Source organism: Schistocerca serialis, chromosome 7, assembly GCF_023864345.2.
Source record: "Schistocerca serialis cubense isolate TAMUIC-IGC-003099 chromosome 7, iqSchSeri2.2, whole genome shotgun sequence".
Taxonomy (NCBI): Eukaryota; Metazoa; Arthropoda; class Insecta; order Orthoptera; family Acrididae; genus Schistocerca; species Schistocerca serialis.
The window spans coordinates 284,400,302-284,418,403 of record NC_064644.1 but is presented as its reverse complement, the minus strand read 5'-3'; the positions used below and the strand labels follow the sequence as shown (position 1 = coordinate 284,418,403).

The 18,102-nt window shown below is 44.1% G+C and overlaps 1 protein-coding gene across 1 annotated transcript in view; it reads left to right on the top strand.

The window, feature by feature from the left end:
* The window catches only part of LOC126413021 (uncharacterized), a 42,530-nt gene extending 25,851 nt beyond the window's left edge, over nucleotides 1–16,679 (top strand). The window contains exons 3-4 of the mRNA XM_050082914.1: nucleotides 5,483–5,576; nucleotides 16,473–16,679. Of these exons, the coding sequence (XP_049938871.1) occupies nucleotides 5,483–5,576; nucleotides 16,473–16,679 (301 nt within the window). The remainder of the gene's footprint in view (nucleotides 1–5,482; nucleotides 5,577–16,472) is intronic.
* Nucleotides 16,680–18,102: the final 1,423 nt, after the last annotated feature.

The following is an 18,102-nucleotide window of genomic DNA, read 5'->3' as shown; positions in this document are numbered from 1 at the left end:
TACGGTACAGAGATCAATAATGGCACTGTATCTCAAAGACATATGTAAAGCGTATTTCTACACATAAACCTAATTTCTTGATTGTTAGTTTACTTCAGTTTAACCTTTGCGCTACGTCTGTGACTTATATTTATTCATTACTTCCGTATAACACAGAGAGCGGAAGGAATATCAGATGGCTGTGAAACTGAAACAATATAAATTCGTGTTTTGTGAAATACCAACAGCTCTGTTTCTACATTATTGTCAAGTTTCTACATATTCACATAGTTATAACTCTACATTAATTTCAGTTTGGGAATTCAATGAAACGAACAGAGTGAAAAGGGGAAAGACGTATCATCAATCATGCTTTGTGCAGTGGCCTAGTGAGTATATTAGTATACATACTCCAAAAAAAAAAAATCACCTGAATTAGACGGAAATTCGTCATGTTATTACATGTACAGGCAAACAAATGATTACAATTTCAGAAAACTTGGTTGATTTATTCAAGGGAGAGAGAGAGAGAGAGAGGGAACTTTTCAAATTGAGCAAGTCAGTAACGCGTTAGTACACCTTTGGCCCTTACGCGAGCAATTATTCGGATGGAATTAATTGACAGATCTGCTGTATGTATTGCTGAGGGATATCGTGCGAAATTCTGTCCTTCTGTTCATCAAAACCCCCAGACGTATCGAGGGCACTGCCCATAATGGCCCGAACGTTCCTAATTGGGGAGGGATCCGGCAGCCTTACTGGACAAGGTACGGTTTGGCAAGCACGAAGACAAGCAGTAGAAAATCTCGCCGTATGTGGTCGGGCTTTATATTATTCAAATGTAAGGCCAGGATGGCTTGCTGTTAAGGACAATAAAACGGGGCGTAGAATATAGTCGACGTACAGCTGCGCCGTAAGGGTGCTGTGGATGACAATCAAAGAGGTTCTGCTACGAAACGAAATTGCATCCCAGACTGTCACTCCTTGTTGTCGGGCCCTATGTTGGGGGAAAGTCAGAGTGGTATCCAAGCACTGTCTGGGACGCCTTAACACACATTTTCGCTGGTCACCAGTTCCCATTGGGACTCATCACTGGAGGCAACACTACTCCAGTCAATGAGATTCCAGGCTGAAGACGTGTCTCGAGAAGCGCGAAGCAACAGTGGGTGTTCGGTTCGTTGGTAGAATTTTGGGAAGATGTGGTTCATCTGTAAACGAGACCGCTTATAAAACATTAATACGACCTATTCTTGAGTACTGCTCGAGCGTTTGGGATCCCTATCAGGTCGGATTGAGGGAGGACATAGAAGCAATTCAGACGCGGGGTGCTAGATTTGTTACTGGTGGGTTTGATCAATACGCGAGTGTTACGCAAATGCTTCAGGAACTCGGGTGGGAGTCTCTAGAGGAAAGGAGGCGTTCTTTTCGTGAATCGTTACTGAGGAAATTGAGAGAACCAGCATTTGAGGCTGACTGCATTACAATTTTACTGCCGCCAACTTAAATTTCGCTGAAAGACCACAATGATAAGGTAAGAGAGATTAGGGCTCGTACAGAGGCATATAGGCAGACATTTTTCCTTCGTTCTGTTTGGGAGTGGAACAGGGAGAGATGATGCTAGTTGTGGTACGAGGTACCCTCCGCCACGCACCGTATGGTGTATTGCGGAGTATGTATGTAAATGTAGATGTAGATACCAAATTTAAAATTTTGTGGTAAGATCTTATGGGACCAAACTGTTGATGTCATCGATCCCTTAGCTTACAAACTACTTAATCTAACCTAAACTAACTTAAGTTACGCACAACACACACACCCCTATGCCCGAGGAAGGACTCGAACCTCCGACCAGAGGAGCCTCGCGAACCGTGAAAAGGCACCCTAGACCGCGCAGGTATCCAGCGCGGCGGGATACCAAACAGTCCTTCACTCTAAGGCCCGACCACCATGAGCGATGGTCTGAGGTGTCATTCCTTGGCTGTCATCAGCGGTATTCATACAGCACAGCAGTATGTCGTCGATATTCTACGTCCCTTTCTATTGCTCTTGAAGGCTATGGGCTTATATTTCAGCAAGATAATGAACATCCTGCGCACGCAAAAGTTCCTACCGCTTGTATTCGTGCTTCCTACACCCTACTTTGGTCAACAAGGTGCCCGCATCTCTTCCCTGCTGAGAACATTTGGAACATTATGAGCAAGGCCCTTCAATCATCTCTGGATGTCCACGATGTATCACTCAAATTGGACACAATATGGCACAGTATCTCTCAGGAGGACATCCAACAACACTAGCAATCAATGCCAAGCCGAATAACTTCTTGCATAAGGACCAGAGGTTGACCACCTTGTTATTGATCCGCTCAGTTTATTATGCTCTTTCTCTTCAATAAATTATTCATTATTTATTATGAAATTTTAATGGTTGTCTGTCTGTACATCTGCATCATATCTATTGATTTCGGTTCCACTCGGATAATTCCTGAATTCCTTAGAAGTGCACTGTTATTTTCTTAAGAATGTATGTGGTTAAGGGAACAATCGGTAGACACAGAAAATGAACCTGTTACACTTGTTTCGTGTTTCCCTTTCGCCACCAACACTTCCTCAACATCTAATCGCATCTAGTGGTTCTAATTTTTATCGGGTGCACGTATTATCGCCTATATTTGGGAAAGATAAGAAATGCTAGAGTTCGTTTCGTAGAAGAATGGTAATTTTCTTTTCTTTTCGGTATTGCATGTAATATATGTACAGCCCACACTACGCATGTTATAATACGAGAAAGCAGAAGACTGTTCTTTACTAGTGATTCGTCGTTTTTCGTAAGCAGTGTCTGGTACTGCAAAACGTTAGCCTGCCACAAATGTTTACAGCAGCATACACTAAGCCAAACAAACGAAAATGTCAAATCTTACCTTCGACTCTATCCTACGCTGATAATATTATGATTTCTTCTTGTACAATACGGAATATGCACCGCTCTTTTCATGTAGGGTATATCACAGTTCATTTACACAAGGCGTGAATGTAGTAAAAACAATTATCAATTAGTGTCCATGCTTGGAATGTTCCAAATCGAGCAACAAAATCTAGGCGAGATGGAAATTTTCAGATACATTGGGTCTGAATACAGAGAAATGGTGGAAGAGCTGTCATTCAAGGGATGATGGAAATTGGAGGACAAACAATGTAAGGGCAGAGTGAAGGCAAAGATTTAGAAGACTGTCACAGAAATGTATGACATTCAGTATTCGCCACGTGAATGTGAATGCTCCGTTGCTTTACGTAATTTTACTTCTTGATCACTTTTTAGACAAGCCTATTAAGAACGTAAATATTGATTTTTAGGGCGTCATCGGAAAAAAGTGAATATCGCTGTTCGCTCTCCAGAGGAGGCAAGTGATTGCGAAAACAGATGTATGGCATTAGGAAGAAGAAGATCTTGTTAAAGCGAGTAATCATTTAGAGGAATGAAAGAAAGATGAATGCGTAGATGAAGGGCCGGTAGCATCCTGTTGCTTACTGTATGTAGGGAGTTTTCAGAAACGAATATAGTTGTGATTCTTATAGCTCTCCCGAAGCATCTACAAGCTCTATATACATGAACGTTCTCGCGGACAGGGTGGCCAGTAAACTGCGGCTGTTTCCTAATGATGCTGTGATGTACTGGAAGATGGCATCATTGAGACGACTGCAGGAGGGTACAAGACGACTTAGATAAAATTTCTAGTTGGTGTGATGATTGGCAGCTAACTTTGAAGTAAGAAACCTATGTAAATGCGGGTGAGTAGAAAAACTAACGCGTAATGTTCGGATACAGCATTATTAGTGTGCTGCTCGACACAGCCACATCGATTAGATGTGTAGGCGAAACGTTACAAAGAGATATGAAATGGAACAAGCATGTAGGGATTGTAGCGGGGAAGGTGAATGGTTGACTTCGCTATGCTTGGAGAATTTTACGAAAGTCTGATTCATATGTAAAGTAGACAGCACATAGGATACTATTGTTCGAGTATTTGAGGTACACATCAGGCAATATTGAAGGAAGACATCGAAGGAGTTCTGAGGGGTAGGCTCGAACAACAAGCAAGTACTACATGGATGCTTCGGAAGCTCAATGCAAATACCTGGAGGGAAGGCGACTTTCTTGCCGAGGAACAGTATTGAGAAACCTTACAGAAGCAGCATTAGAAGCTGGCTGTAAAAAGATTCCATCGCCGCCAATGTACATTTCGGGTAAGGAGCACGAAGATAAAAGAAAATAAGGCTCTTACAGAGCGATACAGGCAGTCGATATTCCGTCGCTCTATTTGTAAGTGGAACAGGAAAGGAAATGACGGTTAGGGGCAAAGTCACCATCAGCTTTTGGAGTATATACGTAGATCTAGACCTGTTCGTTGAACACGTCTCGGGTGCGCAGCCGGAACGCGCTGTATATATTTGCACTATATTTCTTGGAGACAATTGCTCTACTTCGTTAGGTGGTGGTTGCTCATCACCTCCTGACTGCTGGTACCCACTGCTGCTTCCTACCTACTTGCTGGCGGTGACCAACAGTGATGACGTCGAGCGGTAGTCTCGAAGAAATGTTGCGCTATTTACACAACGCAACCCGACTGCCGACGTAAGAGTCAAACTTCTTCTTTTCATTCTTCATGTTCTGCAGTCGATTGGTGATGCAGTTTTGCCTCTTCCGGCTTCAAAACGTATCTGTCCCTCGTATCCTTGTTCCTTTCGGACAACTTTTTCCCTAAGGGCTATAGTAGAACACTATTCTTTTGGACCTTCTTCTTTCGCGTTCTATCAATATGCTCTCTCCAGTAATTTCCATAGTTGATATATTTTGCTTCCAATGAATTTATTCATAGTTTTTGTCGTATTTCATCATTCAGAGAGGCTTATGGTAAACAAATACATTTACTACAACGGTAACCCTCCTGCAATTCAATCATGAAAAGATACGCGTGCAGATGGGCTGTGACCTAGATATCACGATCACGTCAATAATAACATTTCCAGTTTCTGAGAAAATTCATTTATATCGTTCACAATAAAACTTTCTAATTTTCATTATATAGTTAATGAGGTAACAGAGTGGTCGTGATATTGCAAAAGGAACATTCAGAAGAGGTTTTTGACAAGAGAGGTGAGAGACGATGATCTTCCATGACTTCACCCCGTTAAATATTGTGAATCAGGACTGGAATAATACAGGAATGATGAATGTAGGAGGAGAGAGAAAGAGCAAAAGTTATTAAATATGTAGTCGCAAAGCGGCTATACAAAGGATGAGAACAATATCTTCAGAAAATGGCCTACGCTAAGAGAAAACAGAGGAAAACTCAGATGTAGACTACACTTCAACCGACGAAGGACATCTGTACTGTTTATGATAAGGATGAAATGCATAGTTCGTTACCCGTAGTTATATGTTAGTGAGAGAGACTTTCGTATAGACACAACCTTGAGAGCTACAGTCATGACGCATGTGGTTTCAGCGCCGGTATCGATGGGCACTCATGCGTGCTGCGAGCTCTCTGTGAGGCCGCTCAGAGGTTTGTGCCGGGCGAGAACACTATTGGCGAGGAGATCGTCAGCACCATTTTCAGGTGAGTAACACAGCCAGTTGCATACAGTTCAGCCAGCCGTTGTGGCCGTGCGGTCCTAGGCGCTTCAGTCTGGAACCGCGTGACCGCTATGGTCGCAGGTTCGAATCCTGCCTCGGGCATGGATGTGTTGGATATCCTTAGGTTAGTTAGGTTTAAGTAGTTCTAAGTTCTAGGGGACTGATGACCACAGATGTTATGTTGCATAGTGCTCAGAGCCATTTGAACCAATTTTGTGCATACAGTTCAATCATATAGACCAGTCAAAACTTCTTGAAACACTTGGAATAATGGACAAATTCCTGCTTCGTTCATAAGAATTTTAAATCCAGATTGATATTGTTTTCTGTAGTCAGTTACCTATCTTCTGCATCCATTGACTAAAAACCGTCTGTACCTATATAGCGGGCAATACCACCGACATTATTTCGGAGATTTCTCGTACATATTTGCTGAATATAGTGGTTTTAATGACCTGTCGTCTCAGGTGGCTCTTTGTAGGGTAGTAATGTAATTATAGTTTGTATTGTATGTTAACCGTGGGCCTAGAAACGACGGAGAGGCTCCGTCTCCGCCATAGCCGCTGTGGTCCATAACCCCATGACGACCAACGCAGTCCACTTCACCCCTCCGTTGCCCCACACCGAACCATTCTTTCAGGTTTATTGTGCGGTTCGGCACCCGGTGGATCCCCCCTCCCCCCTGGGGAAAGTCTCACACTAGACGAGTCTAACGCATATGTTTGCGTGGTAGAGTAATGGTGGCGTAGGCGTACGTGCAGAACTTGTTTGCGCAACAATCGCCGACATAGTGTAGCTGAGGCGGAAGAAGGGGAACCAGCCGGCATTCGCAGAGGCAAATGGAAAACCGCCTAAAAACCATCCACAGACTGGCCGGCTCAACGGACCTCGACACAAGCCCGTCGGGCGGATTCGTGCCATGGACCAGGCGCTCCTTCCCAAAACGGAAAGCCGTCCATTAGACCACACTGAAAACCGAGCGGGCAATTACAGATTACCCGATTTTATATTCGAATTACAGCTGTTTCTCTGGAAACCCTCCACAGGAATGGAAAAGGCTGTGACATGTTATCACTAAAACTTACAATACAAAATTCAAAGTAACGCAAATTTGTTGAGGAACCAAAAGTACTACAATGTGGTTGCTATCGCTGCGACAATAACTCAGCATAGTATTGAAGCTGCATTCACTTAACCAAAAGAAGAGCTGCATACCGGAGCTGTAGACGACCATTACTGAAGGCAGTCTCGTGGGCGAAGAGCGAAGTGGGCTTAATGTTGCCAATAGCAAGTACTGTGAGTGAAAGAAAGTAATAAAATCTTCTCGGGCTCCAGGCACATCGGGTAGTTAAATTCCCTCGGGCTTCCTAGTGGTCGATGGCTGCCGTGTCGCCGTAGCCTTGTCGCCTTGTCACTGCATAGGCCCGCTGTTGGCTGTGACATCACTGGTGTTCTGTTCCTCGTCCAATATGGTAATATTTGAATGGAGCAAGTTTATTTTCAAAGTGTCGCTGGCATCACCTACTGTCGAATTTTGCAGTGTTGTGCAGATTTTATCTGTGCAATTAGTATGTAAAGATAAATGAGGGAAAACAATAAAACAAAATGCAGATAATCCATAACAAGTCAATGAAGGCCAGGGGTCCCACATAGCAAACGAAACATAAAAGATTTCCGAATAATGTACCAAATTTTGTTTGTGGAGATGGAGTTCACCATGCATTGGTCTGATTGGTCATGAGAAGAAATAGCGACTTGATGCGCCGGATCTGGATTAAGTGGGGTCAGCCTGGAGGTTGAGCAGACATGGGCTCAGTTTAATGACATTAATTCACTAAACGTACAATTATGTCTACTAGCAAAACAATAATACAACAACAGTAGTATAGAAATTAAGCTGCAGCTTCTTACAGTTTTTAAAAGCAGGAATCAAATGAGAGAATACAAATAAAATGCCTACAATACAAAAAAAAAATAAGAACTAGTACCATTGTAGGCGCCCTGGCGGTCCCGGTCGCCTACGGTGGACTGGAAGCCGAGCGGTGACCTCTCCAGGTGTCAGGATCCTAGGAAATGACTGTGGACGCGTCAGAAATGCCAAAGAAACAATATTAAATCATGACACCTTTTTTCATGGCCGGCCGAAGTGGCCGTGCGGTTAAAGGTGCTGCAGTCTGGAACCGCAAGACCGCTACGGTCGCAGGTTCGAATCCTGCCTCGGGCATGGATGTTTGTGATGTCCTTAGGTTAGTTATGTTTAACTAGTTCTAAGTTCTAGGGGACTAATGACCTCAGCAGTTGAGTCCCATAGTGCTCAGAGCCTTTATTCCTGCCGAGTACAATGTGGCCTGCATAACACAGGCTGGCAGAGCTTGGTGATATCAACGACCTTCCCCAAGTCCTCGCTGACTCGGAGCTATGACACCAGCTCCAGGCCGCTCCAGTCTTGCTAGCGCAGCGCCTCGTGCTGTGACGTAGCGGTGGAATGCCCTTACTTCGGCCGCACGTGGCTGGCGGCGCCCGGCTGGCCAGCCGGCTCGGCGGCGGACAGCAGGCCGCTGCGCGTAGGAGGCTCCGGGTTGGAGACCCGGCGCTGTCGGCACGAGAAGCGTTCTCGTGGTGCCGAGTGTACGCTATCCCACCCCGGCTTCTTCCCTGCCCCTCCTGGTGGCTCGTCCGCGGTGGACGAGCGGAACGGGCTGCAGTTCCCCAGCGCCGTCGGCTCACCCGGTTGTGACGGCGGATGCACAGGGCCTAGGCCCCACACGATCTCGTCGATGGCTCACTGATGTGGTCAGCATTGGCGGCGAGCGAGCCTGCCGCGATGTCTGCTAATCCTGGGTTGATGACTGACAGCGGCAGCAGAGAGGACCAGAGCTGGTACTGTCCCATCACGTCTGCTGCTGGATGGGCCGCCCTTACTGCAACATCTCCTTAATAAAGATTAACATGTCGATCACCGAGCTGAGGGCTATGCAGCATCCCAGTACACATCTATCTGCGAGTCTAACTGTGAGTGCCTTGTTGCTATCAAAGCTGGCGTATTTAAAGGAAGCACGAGCAACGTCCTGACGTCATGCTCGTTTGTAATGAACGCATTCGTTCCACTTACACTGCTGATTTATCTGTCGTATTCGCCCCTTAGGTGTTCTTGTGACACAGTTACATGTTGTTACGGCAGACTTACGCGAAGTTATTAAATGCAGTACAGTTGACGCTATACCTCTGTCTTACACTCTACGAAACTCTCCGTCTAATACAAACGTGCATGCTAAGCAATCCTCTCTCGCCTGTTGTGTGTAACCAGGACACTGCCCCTGCGTGACGACACATTCTGATAGGTGTGCAATCCTGTTACCTCTTGGCTGACCTACTGCCTCTGGCTCTCGGCATAGGCAACGAGACTTTGACAATATTCCACTTTTCCAACTCTTTACTATTCTGCGACACTACACCATACCTTTTCCCAGCACACAAAATCGGCCAACAACCTTAATAATTGCTGCTTATGGCCCTCTGCCACAGACAGGGGCTACAATATATATAGATTTTGCAATTATCCATGACACACTAAAGTAAATCTCAGACATTCTGAAGAACATCAATGTACCATATAACTGAATATTGGTCAACAGCTATTGACATCACCAACTAGTTATTACGACAAGTTACATATCAAGCACCCTATAAAAACACCCACACACAAACACACACTTATATCACGATAAACTCTTGGACAATAAAAGGAACAAATTGATCAGTAACACGAAACAAATTATAGAGTGACTTCCTTTGTCCGAAAGGCCATCAAGGATGCAGCCATGCCGTATAGCGTAATACGTATAAATTGCTGTCATGGCACGTAATTTAACAAAATCAAAATGCCTCTTAATTTCACAAAAAAAAGCCCAGATGCATAGTGTGCCATTAAACTACAGCCATACTTCGAACCACGCCAACCACGGACATCCATCCAAAACACTGCTTGTACTTAGCACTTTACACTGCACTGTATGACTCAGCCAACCAGCATAGAAAAATTTGTTACTGAAGTACACAGATAGTGCTCGTCTTGACACGCGGAAGCCTCTGTGTCTGCCACCACTGAGATCATTGCCCTCTTGCCCAGGCAATGACACCAACTGCTCCACTAGGTTTTTGCATCCACTCAGCAACCATCCCCCATGCTGACCGGTAGTGATGTCCCATCGACTGCACCATCAGCTGGTAAAGGTTTCCCATACATGGTTCTTCAGATAAATCCATATGCACAGCCTTCCACCAGCTGAATAACACTTCGTCCATAGCTGCTACTTCCGCCCCATGTGCTACAAAAGCCCCAGACTCCCACTCTGCTGTCCACTAGTAAGTGCAGTCTGAGCCCCAGATCCAGGTCACCGGCCTCAGTACATTCCACCCTGCACTAACTGATGACGAAGCACTGCATGCTATCCAACCACACTCACGATGATGGCTTCCAGGAGATATATCACGCTCGATGGGAAGAAGGTGACTGCTTCTTCTTGCATTTCACTGTTCCACCAAGGCCCGTATTGGCTCCAGAAGTACGAAAAACGCCGCCAGCAGCACGCCATGACTCAACGCTAGTGCTATAGCAGCAAAACGCTGCCAGGCGGATGGGTCAGGAAACTACACATATTACAAATTCAAGCTTATATCTCCTCCCGCCCACCCTCCCCGCAAAACCAGTCTCCAGCCCTCCAGCTGATGAGGACAACACACTCATATAGACTGCAGTTGAAACAAGAATAATATACTTACCAAGAGTAATGACAAACACGCATGGCAACAGAATGTCATGCCATCATGCAGGCGCCAACAGTACCCTGCCCATCCAAACATGCTATGGCAACAACAGCCACTGACAAACAAGTACTTTAAAACGATTTTACCAGTGACTGTGCAACAATTAGGAATACCTGAAGAAACTAGCTCTGAAAACGGTGCCACACTGCACGAAACAAATCCTGACCATACTGATACCTAGGAAGGTCTGTCTCGCTAGCCAACACTAAAGATGCACTTACTCACTACTAATAAAAACCTGTATCCTAATCAACCTCACTAACGGTACAAGCTTCGATCTCCTGACAGCAACTACCCTCAAAACCTTATAGCAAAACGCATACTGAGTGGCCCTAACCAGCGACATACAAACGAGGTCCTGACAAGGCACTCCACCTTACAGGAATAGCAACACTAACTCCCCATCAAGGATGACTAACCTAATGGAATAAGCCTTACTAGCTGTGTCGTTGCGCTCTCCCACCATCAACTGCGCTGGTTCACTCATTGCCTGTCTAAGCTCCTGGGATAGCTCTTTACTCCAGTTGCAGAAACCTAGCAGTGAACTGACAACTCATAAATGAACTACTCCCCATGAAGACAGGGCGCGCCCTACAAGTTCGTAGAAGTCATGACAGGAACAGCACACAGAAAAGCGAGAGATGATCTCTTATCCATAATCTAACGCAACCAGGCTATTCCCTCATGCCGACATAACGGACAACCACATTCTGCTACTAATCGTAGCATAGGATTTAGGTGGTCTTCATCAGGCTGAGGGTTGTGCATGCATGCCGTCAGTTTAGCAAATAGTTATTAACTATAATATTCCACTTAATAACATAAAAATCAATCGAAAAGGCGTTATTCTGCAGCCTCCATAGTTTTGAAAGAGAGGCTCAAACAAGGGAATTCAAATGAAATGACTTCAATACAATAAACAAAAATAGGATCAAATGTACATTGTGTAACTGAACTGGGTCGCCACAACGTGACATGCAGAAGTGGGCTGTCTCACAACGCCACAATCAAAGGAGTAGTCCAGTAGGAATTAATCAGCAATCAACCAGGCTACACATTAAGGAATTAAAGACCCTTTGGTAATGAGCAACTCACCTGTGTATCCATAATTTTCCAGTTAACTGCCGGTCGCTGTGGCCGAGCGGTTCTAGGATCTTCAGTCCGGAACCGCGCTGCTGCTACGGTCGCAGGTTCGATTCCTACATCGGGCATGGATGTGTATGATGTCCTTAGGTTAGTTAGGTTTAAGTAATTCTAAGTCTAGGGTACTGATGTCCTCAGATGTTAAGTCCCATAGTGCTTAGAGCCATTTGAACCATTTGAAACAATTAACTTATATTACTTTCCTTGAACATGCAGGTGCAAGTAAAGCCATTAACGAAATTTCCGAGAAATGAGGAAACAGAAATCTGGAAACAGATTTCGCGTGCCACCATTTTTAGAGGAGATGATAATTTACTCAAATTGGCGGCAACCGTTAAAAAATACTCCAGGTTTAAAAAATCGTTCTTCTTCCTGATGAAGGCGTAGGAATATTGTAAGAACTGTCTTTCTGACTGGTGGGTCTCAGGCGGAACAGGAAATCTGTGTCGGCAAAAAAAGACGTGGCCAGCTGCTATGTCTCAGAAAGTATACTTTGGCACCTGCCCTCTCACATAGTTCTCAACGACTCTAATTTGCGAAGTCGTAAACTAACAGGAGTGTACCACCAGCGAAGCTGTGGAAGGTCTGGTCGTCATGAGTTAATCCTCAATCAGTTTGATCTTCGAGACAGATCAATAGCTGCTCTTTCGTCACCGTCATAGACGCCCCTCGCTGGTAGTAACAGTTTGGTTACTTATTGCCTATAACAGTACGTAGCAATATCGCACCCGCACACGACGTTAAAGCAGCGAACGCAGGTATGTTGCTCTGAGACTGCAAAACAACAATACCAAGCATGTGGTAAAGATTACCGGCACTTCCCATTTGTAACCTTGATCTATCTCATTTAAGTACTATCTATCTCTCTGCGGCTTCATTGCAGTTCCGTATATCTTGCTACGGTTTCAATGCTGTGATCTGTGTCGTTTATCAATGTGTAACGCCAGTTACACAGAAGCTGCAGGAGGAATATGAAAAAAATCGGAAAAGAATTATCGTCCGAAGTACTGATTCAGCATCCAGAAAATGAAAAAAACTCTCGATGAAATGAAAGGCAAAGGCGGTAACATTAAGAGTACAACGGGAACTCCACTGTTAAACAAAGAGGAGCGAGCGAACAGATGGAAAGATTACATTGGTGTCTCTAAGAAGGAGGCGACTTGTCAAATGACGTGGCAGAAGAAGAAATTGCTGTTTATACGGACGACTTTTGAAATTGGCTTGCTTTATATATGAGACGGGCGACGCACCATCACCATTTCTGAAAGTTACCATCCACACAATTCCGAAGATAGCAAGGGCAAATTAGTGCGATGACTACTGCACAATATGTTTAACAGATTATTCATCCAAGCTGTCGTCAATAATAAAATACAGAAGAATGGAAAATAAAATTGAGGATCTGTTAAATGACGATCAGTTTGGCTTCAGGAAAGGTAAAAGCACCAGCTAGTGGGATTTGACCTTGCACTTGATAAATGAGGCAAGACTCAAGAAAATACAAGACACGATTTGTCGACCTAGAAGAAGCATTTGACAATGTGAAATTGGGCAAGATGTTCGAAATTCTGAGAAAAGTAGGTGTAAGCTACGGGGAAAGACGAGTAATGCACAGTATGTACGGATCTAAGAACGAACAATCAAATTCGATGAACAAGAACGAAGTGCTTAGCTTATAATGGGTGTAAGACAGGGCCGTAGTCTTTCGTCCCTGCAGTTCAATCTATACAAAGAAGCAGCATTGATGGAAATAAAAGAAAGGTTCAAGAGTGGAAATAAAATCCAAGGTGAAAAGATATCAGTTGTAAGTTTAGCTGATGACATTCCCTTACTCAGTTAAAGCGAAGAAAAATTAGAGAATCTGTTAAATGGACTGAACAGTATAATGAGTACCGAATCTGGATTGAAAGTAACGTGAAGCAGCAGAAAAGAAAGTACCGAGAAATTTAACATCGTAATTGGTGTTGACGAAGTACTGGGTGATCAAAAAGTCATTATAAATTTGAAAACTGAATAAATCGCGGACACCGTCATTCCTCAACAATAGCTTTATTCGAGGAATAATGTTGTGAACAGCACTGTAAAGCATGTCCGGAGTTATGGTGAGGCATTGGCGTCGGATGTTGTCTTTCAGCTAGAGGTGTCGGTCGATCACGATACACCTGCGACTTCAGGTAACCTCAAAGCCAATAATCACACGGACTGAGGTCTGGGGTCCTGAGAGGCCAAGCATGACGAAAGTGACGGCTGAGCACACGATCATCACCAAACAACGCACGCAAGATGGTTCAAATGGTTCCAATGGCTCTGAGCACTATGGGACTCAACTGCTGTGGTCATAAGTCCCCTAGAACTTAGAACTACTTAAACCTAACTAACCTAAGGACATCACACACATCCATGCCCGAGGCAGGATTCGAACCTGTGCCGTAGCGGTCGTGCGGTTCCAGCGGTAGCGCCTTTAACCGCTCGGCCACTCCGGCCGGCCGCCCGCAAGAGATCTTTCGCGCAACTAGCAATACTTTGGCTTTTTCTGTTTTTTTTTTTTTTCTAGTTCTATTAACAAACCATGTCATTCCAAGCCTGTGTGTCAATTTCTACCTCTCTGTCTACATTATTGCGTAGTGTATTAAGTTTTCAAATTTATACTGACTTTTTGATCACCCGGTATATAAAGTTAAGAAATTCTGTTACCTAGGCAGCAAAATAATCAATGACGGACGAATCAAGGAGGGCATCAAAAGCTGACTGTCACTGGCAAGGGAAGCATTTCTAGCCCAGAGAAGTCTGCTAGCATTAAACGTAGGCCTTAAGTTTACGAATAAATTCCTATGAATGTGTGTTTGGAGCATAGAATTGTATGGTAGTGAAACAATGACTGCGCGGAAACCGGAAAAGGAGAGAATCGCAGCATTTCAGATGTGATGCTACACAGGTGTTTTGAAAAACAGGTGGACTATTAAGTTAAGGAATGTGGAGTTTCTTGCAGAATCGGGCAGGAGACGAGTATATTGAAAACACTGACTAGAAGGAGGGACAGAATGATGGGACATCTGCTAAGACATCAGGAATCAGGAAAAAACTTCCATTGTACTAGAGGGAGCTGTAGAGGGTACGAACTGCAGAGGAAGACAGAGACTGGAATAAATCCAGGAAATAACTGAGGATGTAGGTTGCAATTACTACTTCGAGATGGAAAGGTTGGCGCAGGAGAGGAATTCCTGGCGAGTTGCAGCAAATCTGTCAGGAGACCGATGATCCGAAATAAATAAAACAAAATAAAATGAGATAAAACTTGATAAAAATGCTTTACTCTGCTGAATATCAATTTTTGCTTGAAATATATCAATATTTGGATTACTTGTTATTTCTTTCCTATTAGTTTGCGATGTTCACGCGCCTATCCTGATACCTACCAAATCAGTGTCATCTTGCAAGTAAAAGAGTTACCTATATTTTATACGATCGAATACGAAATATGTAACCAATTTAAAAGCCTGGTGACCTGTTAACATTTACCGCTCCAACAGACGGGGGAAAGCTGCGTTCATTTTTGCCTCATGGAATTGCTAGAGCTGTGGAGACACTAATGTGAAGGAGTCAGAACTTTTAACCCTTTCGTGGGCAAAATTATTGAGCAGTTCCTTTTAATGAATGGAGAGCAGATAGTGATTAACAGATAGGTATATTTATCATACAGAATACCAAATTTGCTCCAAGAGTGAAAGTGAGGTCACACAACAAGGTGGGAAGTATTCTTCCCACTGCCCTTCCTTGGAGTTAAATGACAAAAACAACTTTTTCAATATATGTCATATTTATTTGATAAATTTACTTCTCTTGTTACAATGCTTGTTCACAATTACTTGCCATGAAATTTTCGGAAACATGGGTCTATGCAAAGTGGTATTTGACAATATGTACAAACACAGCGAGTGCTCTTTTCCGCAGCTTTGGTACTACAATGACGGCACGCCCAGTAGGTTTCTCCTGAAATGGGTTGGTGCTCCCCTACAGCCACATGGCGAAAATCTTCAGGTCCTTTACCCCTTTTTGCCAGAAAGACAGGTTTTTGTCAATGCCTTTTTTGGGATGAGAAGACAGCGATCAATTGTCTGGCTACATGGATCCTGTATGGGAGCCGATCATGCTGTCCACTTTCTCTTTTGCATATTTTCCACAGGATAAAACTGTTCACTGCAGCAACGTCCACCAGGAAATAAAATATTCTGTGCCACCATTTTACGGAATGTCTGCCAATAGCATACCTTTCTCGTAATAGATCAAACTTTTTGACACCACCCATTAATTTGTTGTGTTCTGCCACAACTTCAGGACAAGAAATCTCTGTACTAGCACCATCCTTGTTTTTCCTTTTCACTGTGGCTGTTTCTCATGGGTCATGAATTGAGGACAGGAAAGTGACTGGACTGTTATCCATTCATTTTACTGCAGCAATGGTTCCTTTTGTCTCAAACTGGAATTCTCCTCGATCCAATTTTACGTTTTCCTTCATAAATTTGGGTAAATCAAAAGTATTTACCTGACACTATAGGTCTGAGGAAAAAATCATAAAATGTCACGCAAACAGCACTGAAACGCTCCTCTACAGAGCAACACTCAGGTATACAATGCCTCTGCGCGAAGGTACAGCAAAAACGGCGGGAACTTCCGATTGGAAGTAGTACCCTATACTGCTCACTAGGTGGTAGCATCGTACAGAGGTGGGAACTGTGAATCCCAGGGGTCTAAGAGCGAGTTCATTGTAGTGGAAGCATGTTTCCCACGGCTCACGAAAAGGTTAAGGAAGAAGGTGCATTCACCTCTTAATTTTATAGAATCAACAAGTGTTAAACAAGCACCTCACTTGACCATTATAATGTAGTTTCTAGACAGGAGGTTCAGCAAGTAAACAGCGCGTCGCTGTCGACAGGTGGCCTGGAGCGCGCACCGCCTCCTGGGAGCCGGAGGAGCACCACGCGTACGAGCGCGCCCAGCGGCGCGGCCGCTCCACGGAGGCCGTCGACTGCGAGCTGCTGTACCCGGCCTGCCCGCTCTCCCTCGTCGACGTGCTGCTGTACGGCCACATGGGCGACTAGGCCGCCCCTGCCTGCCGGACTCACACTTCTCTGCCGCGCACGTGCTGGCAGCTGCGCCACGACCTACTGGAACAATTTGGGGCGAGTGGAAATCGGACCAGTTTCTCAAACTTGTATCTTCACTGTCATTTGGAAGCCGCGACTGCTTTTGACATAAAAGCCAAACTGAAACATTTATTCGTGTGAGTTTTATTTTCCCCGACAATGAGTCTACATTCGCAATCCCCAAGTGGACATTCTCTCTGTCTCTCTCTCACTCTCTCTCTCTTTCTCTATCTCCTTTTTTTCTCCTCAGAGTAGCACTTGAAATCTATGTTCTCAGTTATCTGCACGATGTATTCAAATCTCTGTCTTCGTTTACAGTTTTTGCCCTCTACAGCTCCCTCTAGTATCATGGAAGGCGTTCCCTGATGTCTTAACAGATGTCGTATCATCCTGTCCTTTCTCCCTGTCAGCGCTTTCCATACATTCCTTTCTTCTCTTTCTTCTCCGATTCTGAGCAGAACCTCCTCATTCCTTACCTTACCAGGCAACCTAACTTTCAGCATTCACTGCTGTACCACATCTCAAATGCTTTGATTTTTTACTGTTCCGGTTTTCCCACAGTCCATGTATCACTACAGTGCGACGCTGTATTCCAAACGTACATTCTCAGAAATTTCTTCCCCAGATTAAGGGCTATGTTTGATAGTAGTACACATCTCTTCGCCAGGATTACCCTTTTTGCCATACCTAGTCTGTTTTTGATGTCCTTCTTACTCCGTACGTCATTGATTATGTTTCTACTTAGGTAGCAGAATTCCTTAACTTCATCTATTTCTGGACCATCAATCGTGATGTTAAGTTTGTCGCTGTTCTCATTTCGGCTTCTTGTCATTACCTTCGTCTTCCTTCGATTTACTCTCACGCTATATTCTGTACTCATTAAACTGTTCATTCAGTACAGCATATCGTGTAATTCTTCTTCAATTTCACCCAGGATATGAATGTCATCATCGGATTGTATTACTGAAATACTTTCACCCTGAATTTTAATCCCACTCCTGAACTTCCTTTTATTTGCGTCATTGCTTCTTCAGTATACAGATTGAAGATTACAGTCGAAAGATTGCATTCCCCTTTTACACCAATTTTAATCCAAGCACTTCGTGAACATCCATGTTAAGTTTCCCGCTGTCCTCATTTCTGCTACTTCTCATTACTGTCGCTGCCTTCGTTTTCGATTCTGATAAGAACAACGCTATCACTGATCTGTTCACAGTAACACACTCTTTGCCCTACCTTCCTATTTATGACGAATCCTACTGCCATTCTACCATTTTCTGCAGCTGACCAGAAGTCCTTATCTTCTCTTCATTTCACTTCACTGATCCCTAATATACCTAGATTGAGCCTTTGCATTTCCCTTTTCAGTTTTCCTAGT